Here is a 16,391-nt window from a genome sequence, read left to right on the forward strand (position 1 = left end):
GGTGTTAAGGTGTGGGTGGACATATCAGATGACACAGCAATTCTTCCAACAGCTCTTGTTTATTCATAGGCCAGAACAGAACTGAACTGAAGGGTTCAGCCAACCTGCTTATATAGAGCTCCACTACAACGCAACTGTAACCATTTTCTGTAACTATCCAATCACTGAACATCACTTTCAATTCCTTATTTGCATATGTGGACCTGAGTGAAAACTATCTACAGTATCCCCCTGCTGGCCCAGGGTGAGAACTTCAGTACATAACAGAAGGACTTTCTTTCGTCTGCCCTGAATTCCCTCTACATTTTTGGTGAGTAAAATGTAACAGTTGCTATCCAGTCAGAGCTTCTCTTCTTATCACCTGGGAAAAGAAAGGGCAAAAAGACTAAGGTGACACACCTGTAATGGCAAATGGAGTTTGCCATTGCCAAAGGCAGAAAAGGAGCATGTACAAAGGCCACAGCTTGCCCTCAGGTCACTCTTTACACACCTGGCAAAAAAAGGGATAACATTGAAAAGAGCAGCCACCCCTGTGGTTCTCTGTTAGCAAGGGCCAGTTCTATTGTGTACAGTCTATTAGCTGCCACTGTGTAAAACCACACTCCCCTGTTCCCCCACACCTCAAACTGTCACCACTTTGTTCCAAAAACCGGTTAAGATTCCTATAGTTCGTTGTCCCACAACACTTACAAAAAGTCAAGCACTTAAAACGCGGAAACGAGAACCTAAGGACATAATCAACTGTACACTACCCACATAATAAACAAAGGACAAAGCAGTGCATATTTCATCATAGTGCAAGAATCCTGACATTTCCATTATTATCTTTATAGTATTATTTGTTAGCAAGGGTGAGTCACTCATCATGGACTAATCCGTGGCACCTGAAGGGTCCCTAGTTTGATCAAGGTAACCTTCCACATTTGCAGTAATAAGCACATAAGGAGTTTGTCATTACAGGTGTGCCTTGTCAATTCCCCTGTCCTTGTTCCCTATCATATTCCTAGGGCTTGGGGTGAGTTACGTGTGTGTGTGTGTACACACACACACACACACACACACATACATACACACACACACGTATATTAATGCAAACCACAGAGTCTTGGGTTAAAAACAAATTGTTTCTGGAAAGATGTTTGCTGATAACCCCATGAGACCCACTGACATTTCTCCATCTGTTTTGAAGCAAGCAGCCTTTGACTGACGGGACCATCAGGGTTCCTTTTTCCAGCTTTTAGCTGAAAGAAGCACTGGGATCAGGTGCACGCCCTGTATGTTTAGACTAGATATTGAGGGCCACAGTCCCTTCCGGGAAATCTTTTAAGGTCCTCATAATAGTGGCGGGCGAGGAGAGAGGCAAAGGTGGCTAGAGCAACAAACGTAAATTCTACCTTTGTACACTCATTAAAGTACACACTACCCTGGGGTAGACCCAGTCTCCCAGCTTGTTTTGGGCATTTCTACTCTTAGGGCCCAGTAGAAGCATCTGATGCGCTGCTGATGCTAAGCAGGTGAAAATACGATCAGTCCATTTGGACTGGGAGAACATCCAGGAGGAGCCCCATGAGAACAGTATATACACAGGGGCGCCGACTTATAAAAAATATTGGGGGGGCGGGGGCCCATACCGACTTATAAAAAATATTTGGGGGGGCCCAAGACCTCCAAACCACTGCTGCTGGGGGAACGAAAGGGGAGCCCCGGGCTGCCCCGACCTTAAGTGAACCTGTGAGGGCCCGCCCTTTGCGGCAACCGATTGGCTGCCGCCGTGGGCGGTGAATATTAATGAGCTAGGGGGAATCCCCGCTTCTTGCGGGGCTGACGCCAGCCCCTCGAGATTGTTGATGGGTCGAGAGCCTGCAACCCCACCCCCTCTCTAGATTGGGAGTGGCTTTGTTTTAACTCATTACTGAATGTATTTTAAAAGGTAACTATCGTCAAACAAGGAAAATAAAAAATACCAACATAATTTTGTGATTTTACAAAGCATAATATAACTAATAATTTTCTTAAATTATTGGGGGGGCGGAGCCCCCCAAACGAATTTTTGAGGGGGCTCGGGCCCCCTCAGGCCCCATGGAGTCGGCGCCTATGCATATACATCATCATGAACTTTTATGATTCTTTAAAATAAAAGGGAGGAGTCAAGTGCAATTCTCTTCCCGTTTGTGACTGTGGGCTAAGGGCCTAGTTCTCATTGAGGTGGGTACCTTATGTTTGGATTATACCAACTCAGACTACAGTGGGTGGATTCTTACATACAGAGTATAGACCCCCTGCACATAGAGAACTAGAGATCAGGGAACAACTTCTAGTTTCTTTCTTTTTTTTTAAGTAAGTCTTTATTGGTTTAAAATACAAACGTAAAATGAAGGTAAGTATAGAAAAGTTAAATACAAAAAAACCACATCAAGACATAAAAGAAAAAAATTAAAAAGAAAAAGAAGAAAAAGAACCAAAAATTTATACAAAATTATGTCTATCAAATAAAAATTTCTGCATAAAACTTCCAATCGTTCTCATTATACGGTTTCTGTTGTCATGGTTTTATTGCACAGCTTTACTTTATACCCATTTTCATACATTCCACTAGAGTACAACTTCTGGTTTCTACGTGGGAAATTTTTAAATGTTTGATATGGAGCTCACCCTTGGGAGATTGCAGTCGTCCCCTTGATTCGCCCAGTTCTCCTGCTAATTTTTTTAATCTGAAACCAGCCTTGTGAATGCTAATTGAACCCTGCACCACAAACCTCAGTCTCCCCCCAGCTAGCCCCCCAACCTGCCTGCTTTCTTACAACCAGTCCAGGAGCTGGCACTGCCTGTCACCTTCCTCTTCCTTAGGGCCCCTCTAAGGCCCCTCCCACAATTTATTGCACAATCATGATTATTTGGGCTCAAGAGGCAATGGGGGGGGGGAGTTACATGCAATCACACTTTCAGTACTGCTTGTGCCTGGGGCAGTCACTCTGCTTCATTTCCAATCAGTGCACATTCCGTAACTGCCTGCTGAAATCCTATATATTTTTGTTTGTTGTGCTACAGCACTTCTCCAGAGAGCAAACACACACAAATCAATGAAGCAAAACTGGGCTTTATTTCACCCGGGTCACAGACCCAGTTTGGCACCCCCTCATGCACATTTGCATGTACACATACACACACACAGGCTGGGAATTTCAATGGTGTCCTCAGCTCCCCCCCCCCCCAATGGTTCTGCCACCACCAGTGGTTACAATGTCGGACTAGGATCTGGGAGACCTGAGTTCAAATCGCCACTCAGCCACAAAGCTCCTTGTGGCAGTAACAGTCTCTCAGCCTGACCTACCCCACAGGTTGCTGTGAGGATAAAATGGGGAGGAGGAAATCGATGGAACCCCCTTGAGCTCTTTGGAGGAAAATGTGATATAGAATTGCAATAAAATAAAAGATTTAATGCACCATTTCTGCTTTAAGAACACATTGCAGGCTACACCCACAATAAAACACCAGACTGGAGAGGCCCAAAGTCTCAGTGCCGTCCCTTGCACAACTCAGCCTGTGCCTCTCTTTGGTGCTCCGGTTGTGTGTTCATGTTTTTAAATTCAATGCTTGTATGTTTATTATTACGTTCAATAAAAATCTTGGGGGGAAAAAGAACTAATAATTTCCTGCCCTTTCCAGACAACGCCCCCCCCCCCCAAATCAGCCGCGGTGGGGGCTTGTTAGGATCGCGTCTCAAGTTACACCAGCCACCACCCGGGGACCACAGTCTGGAAGGGATCTTCTCCCAGGAGATCGGTTGTTGGGGAAGGGGGCGAGCCAGGCCCTTCCGCGCTTTTTTGCCCGCCGCCGCGCTCTTTGGCGCTGCTGTTACCTGCTCTACCCGCGCGGCCCCGCGGCAAACAATGGAGGAGTTTCCGCGTCGTGCAGCAGAAGCGGGGCTTTGCCCGGGATCGGAAGAAAAGACTGAAGGGAAAGAGGAGGAGGCGGGGGCCGCGCCGTCCGGGCGAACGTTGCGCGCCGCCGCGTTCCAACGAAGGGAACCTCCTTGCGTCAGAACACCGGTTCAGCCAATCAGGCGTCGGGGCAAGGGATTCCCGCTCTACTTGCCGCTTGTTCTGTCTCTTTAAATGGTTCCAACCGAGGAGAGACCTCAGTGGAGATTGGGAATAGGGTAACGCAGCAAGGGGGTTCTCTGCGGAGACAAGCAGCAGGTGGGCATAGACCGGAGGAGGGGGAGAATAAGGCAGCCTCGGGAGAGCCTCTTGAGAAGCAGCAGGCAAGATCAGAAACTCCTCTAGTTGTTTGGAAACATTCATTCCTCTAGCCTGGCGCGGGGGGGGAGAGGATTCCATCTAGTGGGGGCGGATCAGGAAAGAGAAGCGATTGTTCAGCTCCTGCAGAGCTAGCTAAGTAAGAAGCCAGCAAGCCCCTCTTCAGAGATGGAGTGGAAGTTAGAAAGATTCGCAGCCCGGAAGGTCAAGACGGATGAAAGTGTGTTGTGGGTAAATCTATGTCCTTCAGTCTCTCTCCGCACCGCCATCACTTTTTTTTGTTGCTATCTTTTATTTACTTTTTTTTACACTTATATCCTGCAAAATTTTAATTTCAACACTCAGTAGAGTGATCTGAATGCTCAGTGCATTAAGCACTGGCCAGCTTTGCAATCCTACCCTGTCTGCTCAGAAGTAAGTCTTATTTGAATTCAGTGAAGCTTCCCCCCCCCCCAATGTGGTTAGATTTTCAGCCTTAATTAAAACTTCACCTATTAAGGGTGCAATCTTATGCACATAAGACCTGGGAGAAATCTCTTGCTTAATATGGTGGGACTCATTTCTGAATACACCCACATGAGTTTATGATGTTAGGGGAAAACTGTAGTGGGACTGACTTCTGAGCAAACACACTTTAGATCACTGTGTTAGAAAACCTTTGGAGGCCAAGACTGGGGAAAATAAAGGTCAGTGCCTCTAATTATTATTATTATTATTGGTCTGTTAGGGTGTATGTGGCGTTCCTTAAAAATAAGGACCATCTAATTCTAATACAATAAATTGCAAGTTATGGAAGGCTACACAGCCACACAGAAGTTCATTCTCTTTCCCAATCAAGACGTGCTTCCAGATTAGTTAGGATGGGTAAAGGTTGTTGTTTTTTTTTTTTTTTACACAACCCTATACAGAAATGTTGTCCCCTGCACCATGAGATGTAGGAGAGGGTGTATGTGAAAGGTCACTAGGCCTGGGCAAATGCAGCATATGGTTTGCTACAAGTCACCAAGAATGTGAACTGAAGTCTGCACGGTTCAGACCTGATACCTAAAGGTTGAGCAGCGTTATTGTAACATCTCTGTACGTCTGCTTTCTAGGAGAAAATAATGAGAACTCTGGGGACAAACCTCCAACAGACCAGAAACCTAAGTTTACAGATTCTGGCTAAGGTGAGTGTTTATAAAACTGCAGAACTGACTCTGCAAGCTTTTGATTGTCTGCTGCACTTTCGTGTCCTCCGGAAGAGAGTATGGGAAATGATAGGCATTGCCTAGTGGTTCTTTCCTCTGGCATAAGCTTACATGAATGTTCTAGGAGCCAAAACAAATGAATGTGTTAATAGTGAATAAATGTTGGTTGTGGCTATTTACTGTTGGGAATGTTTGGTGGTAGAAACAGTGCTTTTTTCTGGGGGGACGCAGGGCTACGCACACCCCTAAACATTTTGTGAATCTTGGTACTTTTGTCCATTTATTGTATTTATTTCCCCCGATTTGAACTATAAAATGGTGATTTTCTTATGTCAAAATGAGAGAACTCCTACACATTTTTTAAAGAAAAAAAAAGAGCACTGGGTAGAGGCAATTCTGCATCATAAGTGAGAAGGAGCAGACGCTGAATGTGAACACAGGAATGTACCGCTTTGGCAGTGCAGTACTAGCTGGCTGTTTTGGATACTTGTTGTTTTACAGCTGCTGGTTGCACTCCATACTGTTGCATTCCCAAACACCGTAAATGTAATGGGAGTGCGCCCCCTTGTGAACACTACTGGGATGCCCAGCTTTAAAATAGGTGCTTAAAATTCCAGATCTATTGCCTTGGCTCTGCAGTCAGAATCACTAAATCATTCTTTAACCAGCTTGACAGCAGGGTGGCTTTTTATTTTTATATTTTGGATGTCTTACCCACTCTTTATCATAGGGTCCTAAGGCAGGTGTCAATGATATAAATGTAGTAAAATCAGTTAAAATGATTCAGAAGAAAATGTTGCGTTCTAATCTATCTATCTATATACATAAACAGACATATATAGTCAAAAGGCTGGGGTAAAGAGGTGTGTCACCTGCATATGAAGAAAGCTATACAACGAGGGTGCCCGTTGCACCTTTGCCCAGCTTCCCTGTTGTCGGAGTGACCCTGCTGTGAAACTGTCTCTCTGTGTGTGTGTGGTGGAATGGCAGTGTATTGTTAGCTGGATGAATATCTGAAAGGCACCAGCTGACATTCAGCTGCCAGCCTACGGCACATATTGTGATCATCGGACAACCGCAGGGGTTTGTATAGTAAGACCTTCGAAAATGTCCTGGCATTATTTGAGCACACTCATTAGCTGCTTTGCAGAGTTCTGAATGTCACAACAGTCTTCTTCAAACATAGTTGTTCAGAGCAACAGTAAAATAAAGGAATAAAGTGATTTTTATGAATGGGTCTGGTCACCCTGAAGTGCTTGAGAGGTTCTGGGAACTAGGATATATCTAATCTTAATGAATGTAACTTACCCAATATCAATGACTGCATTAAAAGTAAATCAATTTCCATATATGCAGGGCACTGGACACCTAATATTGATGCCCTCTACAATATTCCTTTCATTATCCCATTTTGTTTTACTTTTGCACTGGGCAGCCATAAAAAGGTTATTGTAAGCAGCCATTGACAACCTGGTGCCCTCTAGCTGTTTCGAACTACAACTTCCATCAGCTCCAGCCTCTGTGCTGGCTGGGTGTGATGGGAGTTGCAGTCCGAAACAGCTGGAAGGCACCAGGTTTACAAAGCCTGGTCTAAAAGCTTGCACTGTTTCCAAACAGCTGTTTATTTTAACAAGAGATGTTGTTTCATGTGGCATCTCTCATCCTGGAATATCCATTTGATTCTGTTTGACCTCTTTCTGTGTGATGGCTTGGCAGTGTACTATTAGTTAGCTGTTGTACCTATTCCAGCAACTAAATACACTTCCATATCATTGCATGACCATGCGTCATAGGCTAAATGCTTTCCATTTGTCTCTGATGGAAGTGGATCGTTAAGGGCCACTGCTGCAGAAACCCACCAGTGCCTGCGGCGTTGTGAAAACTTGCAATAAGATAGTCTGTTTCTGATCAAACTGTCGGCTTTTATGAATTTGTTCCCTGCTCTTTCCAACTCTGGCCAGTTGCTTAACTCATCCCTTCCAGACTAGCTTGTCTGCTGAAGTGAATATATTGCCATATGGTGAAAGCGAAGAAAGTAGAAATAACAGTGATGGCCAGGGTGGGGAACCTCAAGCTTGGGGGCCAAATGTCACTCTCCAGGCCTCTCGGCTCCCCCAAGGCAGTGGTCCCTCCCCAGGCCCCACCCTTAATGGTCCTGCTCTGTGACGTCCTTGAATGTTTTGGCCCAGCTGGGATGTGTCCTTGAATTGCAATTATGCCTCTTGCTTGCATGGATGAATTGTATGTAAAAACCTCTGGCTTTTGCATGGCTGGAATATAGCCTACTCTACAAAGATTAAGAGGGACGCGGGTGGCGCTGTGGGTTAAACCACAGAGCCTAGAACTTGCTGATCAGAAGGTCGGCGGTTCGAATCCCTGCGACGGGGTGAGCTCCCGTTGCTCGGTCCCTGCTCCTGCCCACCTAGCAGTTCGAAAGCACGTCAAAGTGAAAGTAGATAAATAGGTACCGCTCCAGTGGGAAGGTAAACGGCGTTTCCGTGCGCTGCTCTGGTTCGCCAGAAGCGGCTTAGTCATGCTGGCCACATGACCCAGAAGCTGTACGCCGTCTCCCTCGGCCAATAAAGCGAGATGAGCACCGCAACCCCAGAGTCGGCCACGACTGGACCTAATGGTCAGGGGTCCCTTTACCTTACAAAGATTAAGAGGCACACCTGTTGCTCCACCTACTGGCATGCATCCCCCAAAAGGCAATGTGGTCCTCAAATTGGGAAAAAATGTTTTCCATCTCTGCACTGTGGCTTTGGGAGTCCAACACAGGAGATGGGGATCTAGCCCCTGAGATCCTCTGGCACAAAGATAAGTCGCATCCTTGGTAGATTAAACAGACTTAAGACTGTCTCTTCTTAATGCCAAGGATGTTTATAAGGATCAAGGGATTTCAGAAAAGTGGCATTCAGAAGCAATGTCATATACAAAGGGGAAACTCTCAGTCAGACTGTATGCTAAAGACTTCTGGAGGACCCATATCACTGGGGTGTGCAAGTGTATTACAAGAGAAGTCACTGCTGTTCTGAAATTCTGCTTCTTCTGCATGTGCAAATTGTTCCCAGTGTGTAATGGGAGGACCTTATTTATAACCAGCAATGGTTGCATTCATTCTTTGTTCCACATTCTAGTCTCCATTACCCTTCACACATGTACAAAATATGCAAGAGAGATTCAATGCACATTTGAGCCTCATGTTTCAACACTAAAGTTCACACAATCTTCTCCACGCAATCTTTCAATGTGTGAGCCAACCCCACTGTACAACTCTGCACAGTGAGGTGTTTTATAGTGTTCTTGTCTCCATCGTTATTAACTTTCAGGGGGAATCCCTGTTTACCCAGGTATCTGGTGGCTGAGGAACACTCCTGGCAACACCCCAAGATCATTGGTGGAGGAATATTTTTAACTGCTTTTAGAATGTTTTAAACTGTAGCTGCTTTTAGATTTCATTTTATTAATAATGTGTTAACTGTTTTAGAACATTTCTGCTTTGCTTTTAAATTGTGCCTCTGTTTGCCACTCTGGGAGGAAGGTGGGATATCAATTCAATAAATAAACAAAAATATTCCCACTTGACACCTGCAAGCTCAAGCAACTTCAGAGGGAGTTCTACTCACGTACCAATGTATGAATACCATACAAGGAGGATCTTCTCCCCTATTGCCATTTAGGATTCTTCCTCAACTTGGGAAGAGCTTTAGACATGTACATCAGTGCACCAACATAACCCCTTCTGATGTAGCATGGACATGGGGACATCAGGGAAGTGTGGCAATTCCATAGCCACCTCCACACCTTCTTTCATCATGCTGAGGTTTGTGGGGGGTTTGTCATATGTTCCCCCTCTCTGAATAGACTATTTCAGCAAGCAGGGTATAGTGGTGCCTCGGGTTAAGAACGTAATTCATTCTGGAGGTCCGTTCTTAACTTGAAACTGTTCTTAACCTGAGGTAACACTTTAGCTAATGGGGCCTCCTGTTGCCGCCACGCGATTTCTGTTCTCATCCTGAGGTAAAGTTCTTAACCTGAGGTACTATTTCTGGGTTAGTGGAGTCTGTAACCTGAAGCGTCTGTAACCTGAAGCATCTGTAACCTGAGGTACCACTGTATTAGGATGTGATATTGAGCAATTGCTAACTTCATCTGTTCAAACAGCATGGGGTGAAATGTTCGAACTGCTGAGTTTACCAAAAGCCCAAATAATTCTTATCTATACAGGACATGACTGACACCAAGCAGCACAGGAGACAAACATCACAGGTGGATGATCAATATTTCCCAATAACTGAGGTACGGATTATTTTGTATGGGATTCCCAATATGAACTGCATTGGTAACCTACCATTCTCCATGCAAAATAAAGTAGAGAAACAATTATTACACTTTTTAGTTTGTTTGTTTTTTTGTAGTATGCAGAGGAGAACTTACTAATGGTTAAACTTGCTATGCTCTTACACTGGTATTTATGAATGGCCTGCCATGACCATGGGATGTGGAGGGGAGGGCATGCAGGATATCTGTCAGCAAAGGACTGTGTTAAGGAAGATTTTGACATCATGGCAACAGTTTCCCCAAAGTCAGCATTACTTACTGGAACTGTAGGGATAAAGGGTGTCCATTCATTTGTAAAGGTTCCTTTTTGGAGTGACTACTGGAGTAGAATCTGAACCTGCTCTCGTCACTTGGGCCCCCCAAATATTGACCACCAAACTAGTTCCTGTCCGTGTGGCCCCCAGAAGAATGTAAGATGAAACTTTTGCCAAGCTAAACACTGACGGGTGCCCCACCTCTCTCTTCACCAGAAGTCCTGCATCCTTTTAGGATCGCATTCCATAATTCTGTTTCTTGGTCGTGCTACAGCAGTGATGGGGGACCTTGGGTCAAATCTGGTCCTTCAGGCCTATCAGTCTGGTTCTCAGGAGTCTCCCCAGCTAGAAACCTCCCTCCTCCCGCAAAAACTATTTGGGCGATTATTTCTGTAAACTCTGGAGTTCTTCCAAGCCTGCTGATACCTCCCTCTTGTATGTGGATAGTGGTGCTTTGGTTTCATAAGTGTCCACACTCACAAGACTGAATTTGCTATTAGTATGTAGGAAAATTATCATTTCCCTCTTCCCCCCCTTAAGCAGTATGCTCCAGTTTACTCTATAGTGCATCATGTAATAGAAAATTGTTTTGGAAACCAGTGTATAGAAGAGAACACTCCAAACAGACTTGGCTTATTCTATCTCTTTTTTAAAAATAAAACTTCTTCATAAAAACTATTTACATTTTTTTTATCCCCCCCTTCCACCTCACCCCAACCTCAATGGAGCATGCATTTCCTGCTGTTGTTGATAAAATGCTAGATTTTATCAGCTTTAAACAGAATGATTCAATGGCAGGACAATTTCTCACGCTGTACTTTCATTATTGGATTAAATAGTGTTGCTTGAGTTATTTGGCATACGGTGTTTTAAGTAACCTGCTGGGAAAGAAAGAATACCTTATTTTGATTCGTCTAGGACAGGGGTAGAGAACATGTGGTCCTCCAGATGGGACTACAATTCCCATTATCCATGACAATAGGCCAGATCCAGGGCTCAGTTGGGTGAAGTGCACAGCATACCGATCCTTCTCTTTGCTCAGGTGGTTTAAGAGCTGCTCCTTAAACAGAAGAGTTTTCTGTCGAAAGCTACCAAAATTTTATCCAGTAAGAAAAACCACTGCTTGTCCAGCTTTTACCATTATTAAGCAGGAATGTACTAAAGGCCGAGGAGAGATGTTGCCCTGTGGAATCCAAAAGGCACACCCGCTTTGTCAGAGGTCTTCTCTTTTTTTCAAAATGATCTGCCTAACCAGAGCAGCTATATCTGGCTTGATGCTTTCTATGGGCTCTTCGGGTGTCCAGAACTTCACAACTTTCCCATCTGGGCTGATGAGATACTTCCAGAAATTCCACCGAGGCATAGCTTTGGAGGAATCTGCAAGAACAACACAAGATTAGTTTGTATTGCAAGCAGAAAGGGGCACCATTCAGATTTTTTAAAACAAAAACAAAACCCCCTTATAAGAACAGAAGAATGTTAGAATCCTAGAACTGTAGGGTTGGGCTCCAAGGATCATCTAGCACAACCCCTTGCAATGCAGGAATCACAGCTAAAGAATCCCTGACAGATGACAGAAGACCCAGCTGCTGGCTCAGGCCAGTGGTCCATCTTACTCCAGCTTCCTGTTCTCACAGCGGCCCACCACTGCCGTTTTCAGAAACTGGTATTCTGAAGCGTACTGCCTCCAAAAGATGCGTCAAAGTGCCACTGAGATCAATAGGAATGATGTGCTTAGCTCCTACTGATTCTCTGGACTGCCAAATTCTTCCCCCTGATGAATTACAGTAATATGAAACTAGGAGCTAATCATTATTGCTGATCAACACACGATCCATAGCTGCCTTTCCACATCTCTGCTCATCTCTCCCCTTTGCTCAATTCAGTGGGGTTAGGATTTCATCTTAAGGGCTAGAATCTTGGTGGTGGTTTGAAAAAAACAAGATTCTTGGGAAGCTGGGTTCTGTGTCCAGTACCACATTTTGTATGTTTTCCTGTCCACTTTCCCCCTAGAGGTAACGCTGTACATGCTTACCTATTAGAAATTGAAATGCTGGCGATGCTTCACTTCCTAGAATCTTTATTTTCTTGAAAATGGGGAAAGTTACTCTGTAATTTGATTTTGCAAGATATTCAATCCGCTGGCTTGTGTCTGGCTCCGTTTCCCCATACTGATTACAGGGGAAGGCTAGCACTGTGAAGTGGTATGGTCCAAACTCCCTATGCAGTTCCTGCAGCATGATGTAATTTTTTTCTGTGTGCTGGCAGTAACTAGCCACGTTAACAACCAGAGACGCCTTCAGGGAGACAGAAAACAGGGCAGTGAGAAAGAGAGAGGATGAGAGACTGCTTATGCCGAGGTTAGCAAAATGGCTTTACATTCTGACCATCTCAGTTATTTAAATGTAGGAAAAGTATACATGTTCAGCTTAGCTTCAATTGCAGAAAAACAGCCATCCATCTATTCAGCATTGTTTTAGCCACTGGCTGCCACAAAGTAAACTTCTTCAATTGCAGGGAGGAAAATATTAATACCAGTGATTACTGCTTAGGACTGCTCTCCCCCACTCTGGAGAAATTGCAGGGATTATGTAAACCATCAGCCAACTTCAATTCACCGAAATACATTGGCTAGATTATTCCTAATGTTAACAAAATCCAATTGTTGACAGTAACAGATGCATTTTTTTTAAAAAAAGAAATGGGACTATTAAAAAGTCCAAGAATCAAACTCATCAATTGTTTGCATTTCACAATAGTTAGCCATTGGATTCTGCAGACGTTTGCAGCTTCTGTAATAAAACAAGAGAATCATTTTGATGACTTACAAAAAAACAGGCCTGTTAGAGCAGACCAAGAGGCCAGCTGGATCAGACCCTTTGTTGACAACAACCAGATGACTTTGGAAGGCTCACAAGCAGCACAGGAAGGCACCAGCCCCCTCCCCTGTAGATGCTAGATCAGGAACGGGAAACCTGTAGTTCAACAGGTGTTGCTGAACTATAGTTTCCATTTGCCCTGAACGTTGGCCGTGCAGGCTGGGGCTAATGGGAATTCAAGTCTAACAGATGCCGTTCTGTGTGCTAGATGTTCATTGCATCTGATATTAGGAGAAACCTTGTCGTTGCTGAAACTACTTTGTTGGAAGTTAGAACGTCTCCATTTACACCAGCAAATATTATGAACTGTTTCTTGTACTCAGGAGACTTGGATTCCCACTCCCAGTATTCTTCTAACTGCTAAAATAAATCTACATTCACAGTGTTGTTGTTTTTTTACAACCAGCCTGCATCTCAAAGGACGTAAAATGTCATTATTATGCACGGAAAGGACAATCGCTCCATGCAAAGATTTCAGAAACAAAATACGTGTCACTTACTTTGCCTCTGTATTTCTCCAACGAAACGGCCCTGCCTTTCGGATCCATCACTTCAAAGGAATAAAAGTCTTTGACTTTGGGCTTCAAGTACTTTAGTTGCAGCAGTCCCAGTATGGCTGTGAACAAAACCATAGAGAAGAAAATGATTAAAATCCTGGTTTTCAGCCTCGAGCTTTTCAAAGGACACGCTGTCAGAGGCAGAGGCAGAGGCAGAGGCGGCTCCATTTTGGAGGATTTGGGGGGAAGTCTCAGCAGGCCTGGAATGTGAAGGAGGAGCTGAAACACAAAACTCCAGCAGCTTGGGAAGGGAGGTGGAAGAGGGAGCCAGAAGGCAGGCCATGTCCTGTCCCCCCCCCCCCCTTGCCTAAAGTTCTAGGCTGCAGGGCCTGGAAACTGGATTATTTTTTTTTTCTTTAGAAGAAATTTATTGACAGCAAGTCAGCATTTTAGATCCCCTTTTCCATTTAAATGCAATGCCTTCTGTTTTACAATTTGGCAACAAACCATATTTTCTTCTTGCTTTCCTTCTCCCCCACATTTTTCTCCCAGACTGTCATCTGATCTATGGTTATTCAGGGGATTAGAGTGTTGTTGTTGTTGTTGTTGTTGTTGTTGTTGTTGTTGTTGTTGTTGTTGTTGTTGTTCTTCTTCTTCTTCTTCTTCTTCTTCTTCTTCTTCTTCTTCTTCTTCTTCTTCTTCTTCTTCTTCTTCTTCTTCTTCTTCTATAGGAGTATAGCATCTAGATCAAGGGAAGTAATAGTGCCACTGTATTCTGCTCTGGTCAGACCTCACCTGGAGTACTGTGTCCAGTTCTGGGCACCACAGTTCAAGAAGGACACTGACAAACTGGAACGTGTCCAGAGGAGGGCAACCAAAATGGTCAAAGGCCTGGAAACGATGCCCTATGAGGAACGGCTAAGGGAGCTGGGCATGTTTAGCCTGGAGAAGAGGAGGTTAAGGGGTGATATGATAGCCATGTTCAAATATATAAAAGGATGTCACATAGAGGAGGGAGAAAGGTTGTTTTCTGCTGCTCCAGAGAAGCGGACACGGAGCAATGGATCCAAACTACAAGAAAGAAGATTCCACCTAAACATTGGGAAGAACTTCCTGACAGTAAGAGCTGTTTGACAGTGGAATTTGCTGCCAAGAAGTGTGATGGAGTCTCCTTCTTTGGAGGTCTTTAAGCAGAGGCTTGACAACCATATGTCAGGAGTGCTCTGATGGTGTTTCCTGCTTGGCAGGGGGTTGGACTCGATGGCCCTTGTGGTCTCTTCCAACTATATGATTCTATGATTCTTCTTCTTCTCTTGGTTGGTTTCATTAGAAACTGGTCTACTCATCTTGCAAATGAACTAGTGGGCATAATCTGATTCTCAGAAATCGCTTTGTTAATGTTAACGAGAATGTATGTAAAGGACCGTGAACAGTTAGAAAGAGTAGGTTGGATCCAGGGTAAACAAACAAGCACAGGCATGTCTACTCAGAAGTAAGTCCCATCAAGTTCAAAGAGGCTTATCCTCAGGTTAGTAGATACAGGATTGCAACCAATGTTAGTTGCACTTAATTCCCACTGGGACAAATAAGGCTCTTATCCTGTCAGGCTTTACACTTTTATTTCACTGATACCTAAATGCCGCTAACTCACAGCACAGTTTCTATACCAGGCTAGTAAATCCCTCTGAGTTAAATTGGTCTTATTTCCAGGTAAGTGCAGACTTACTCTGGAACCAATCTATAAATAATAATAGCAACAACCATAACTATTGAAACAATATTTGACTGCACAAAACCTAATCCATTAATTTATAGTGTGTTTAATAAATATAAGCAACTTTATAAACTATTATGTATCACCATTGTTATCACTTTACTGCTTTTTGTTTTAAACAGACTCCGGGCAAGACTTCCTATTCACATTTTAAAAGTTCCCTTGTGAAGAAACTGGCATCTTCTCCAGTTGCTAGTAGCCCAATTTCCACAAGATGGCAGCAGTCACGCAGCAGAAACCAAGTGGAGCAAAGTTTTGCAGAGAGTCCCTCTACCTCAGATGATGGGCCTGATCTGATGAAAATCATGACAGTTCCAAGTTAGTGTGCAGAGATGGGTGATTCCCTCAAAGTAAAGGGGTTATTCTAGTCATTACTCCATAACTCCAGATTAATAAATGCAAAAAAATTGAAAATGATATACAGGTGGTATTTTAATAAATACCTAATAAACTAGCCAAGATGTAGAAGACTATATCAAGTAAATGCTGGAAAGGCAAACAGTCTGAAGGATCATTTTTTCATATGTGGTGGACTTGTAGAAAAGCGACAGGCTTTTGGGAAATGATACATAATGAATACAAAATTCTGACACATTTCTTTTGGGAATAATACAGGGCGGAGGTCCCAAAAAGTTGGTTAGATTGTTTATGCATGCTACCACAGCAGGCAGAATTCCGTAAGTGCAGAAATGGAAAGAAGAGGAGGTTCCAACAAAAGAGGAATGGACTTTAAAACTATTGGACTGTATGGAGATGGCGAAACTGACGGCAAAAATAAGAGACCAAAAAAGACGAAATGTTTGTGGAAGAGTGGAGATCCTTTTCGGACTCTGAGAAAATGCTATAGTCAAATGAAATCACAGGCAGGACTGCAAATATAAGCAAAGGAATGAGAATGATAAAGGAATGTAATGTAGGATATATTTTATAGAAATAAGTATTACATTTAAGGTGGTAGATGAAGGATTTGAACAGAAATGTCATGGAAGTAAGGATGGGAAGTCAAAATGTTAAGGGAATATTGCATTGAAACTGAACTGAATTTGCTAAATTGTAGGAAAATAAATAACAATTTATGGATCAAACAATGCACAAAAAAGGACAGATCTCTGCTTTCTGTCTCTGTAAGCTGAGTTTGGTAACATGGGGAAACTGTTTAACAATGTAACTACAGCTGACAGTGAACAAAACAGGTGATTA

The 16,391-nt window shown here is 43.7% G+C and overlaps 2 protein-coding genes across 2 annotated transcripts; one reads left to right on the forward strand and one right to left on the reverse strand.

Annotated features, from left to right (window-relative positions):
- Window positions 1–4,205: 4,205 nt before the first annotated feature.
- Window positions 4,206–15,774, forward strand: CDC20B (cell division cycle 20B). Its single transcript, XM_081929475.1, has 4 exons — window positions 4,206–4,490; window positions 5,354–5,425; window positions 9,674–9,880; window positions 15,314–15,774. Exons 1-4 carry the CDS (start codon window positions 4,428–4,430, stop codon window positions 15,512–15,514), a joined length of 543 nt encoding a protein of 180 aa, XP_081785601.1. The 5' UTR covers window positions 4,206–4,427; the 3' UTR covers window positions 15,515–15,774.
- Window positions 10,845–13,689, reverse strand: GPX8 (glutathione peroxidase 8 (putative)). Its single transcript, XM_081930045.1, has 3 exons — window positions 13,421–13,689; window positions 12,077–12,338; window positions 10,845–11,418 (listed from the first exon to the last, which is right to left on the reverse strand). The coding sequence occupies exons 1-3, from the start codon at window positions 13,643–13,645 to the stop codon at window positions 11,255–11,257; spliced, it is 651 nt and encodes a 216-aa protein (XP_081786171.1). The 5' UTR covers window positions 13,646–13,689; the 3' UTR covers window positions 10,845–11,254.
- Window positions 15,775–16,391: the final 617 nt, after the last annotated feature.

Source organism: Podarcis melisellensis (assembly GCF_964234715.1).
Source record: "Podarcis melisellensis genome assembly, chromosome: 11".
Classification (NCBI taxonomy): Eukaryota; Metazoa; Chordata; class Lepidosauria; order Squamata; family Lacertidae; genus Podarcis; species Podarcis melisellensis.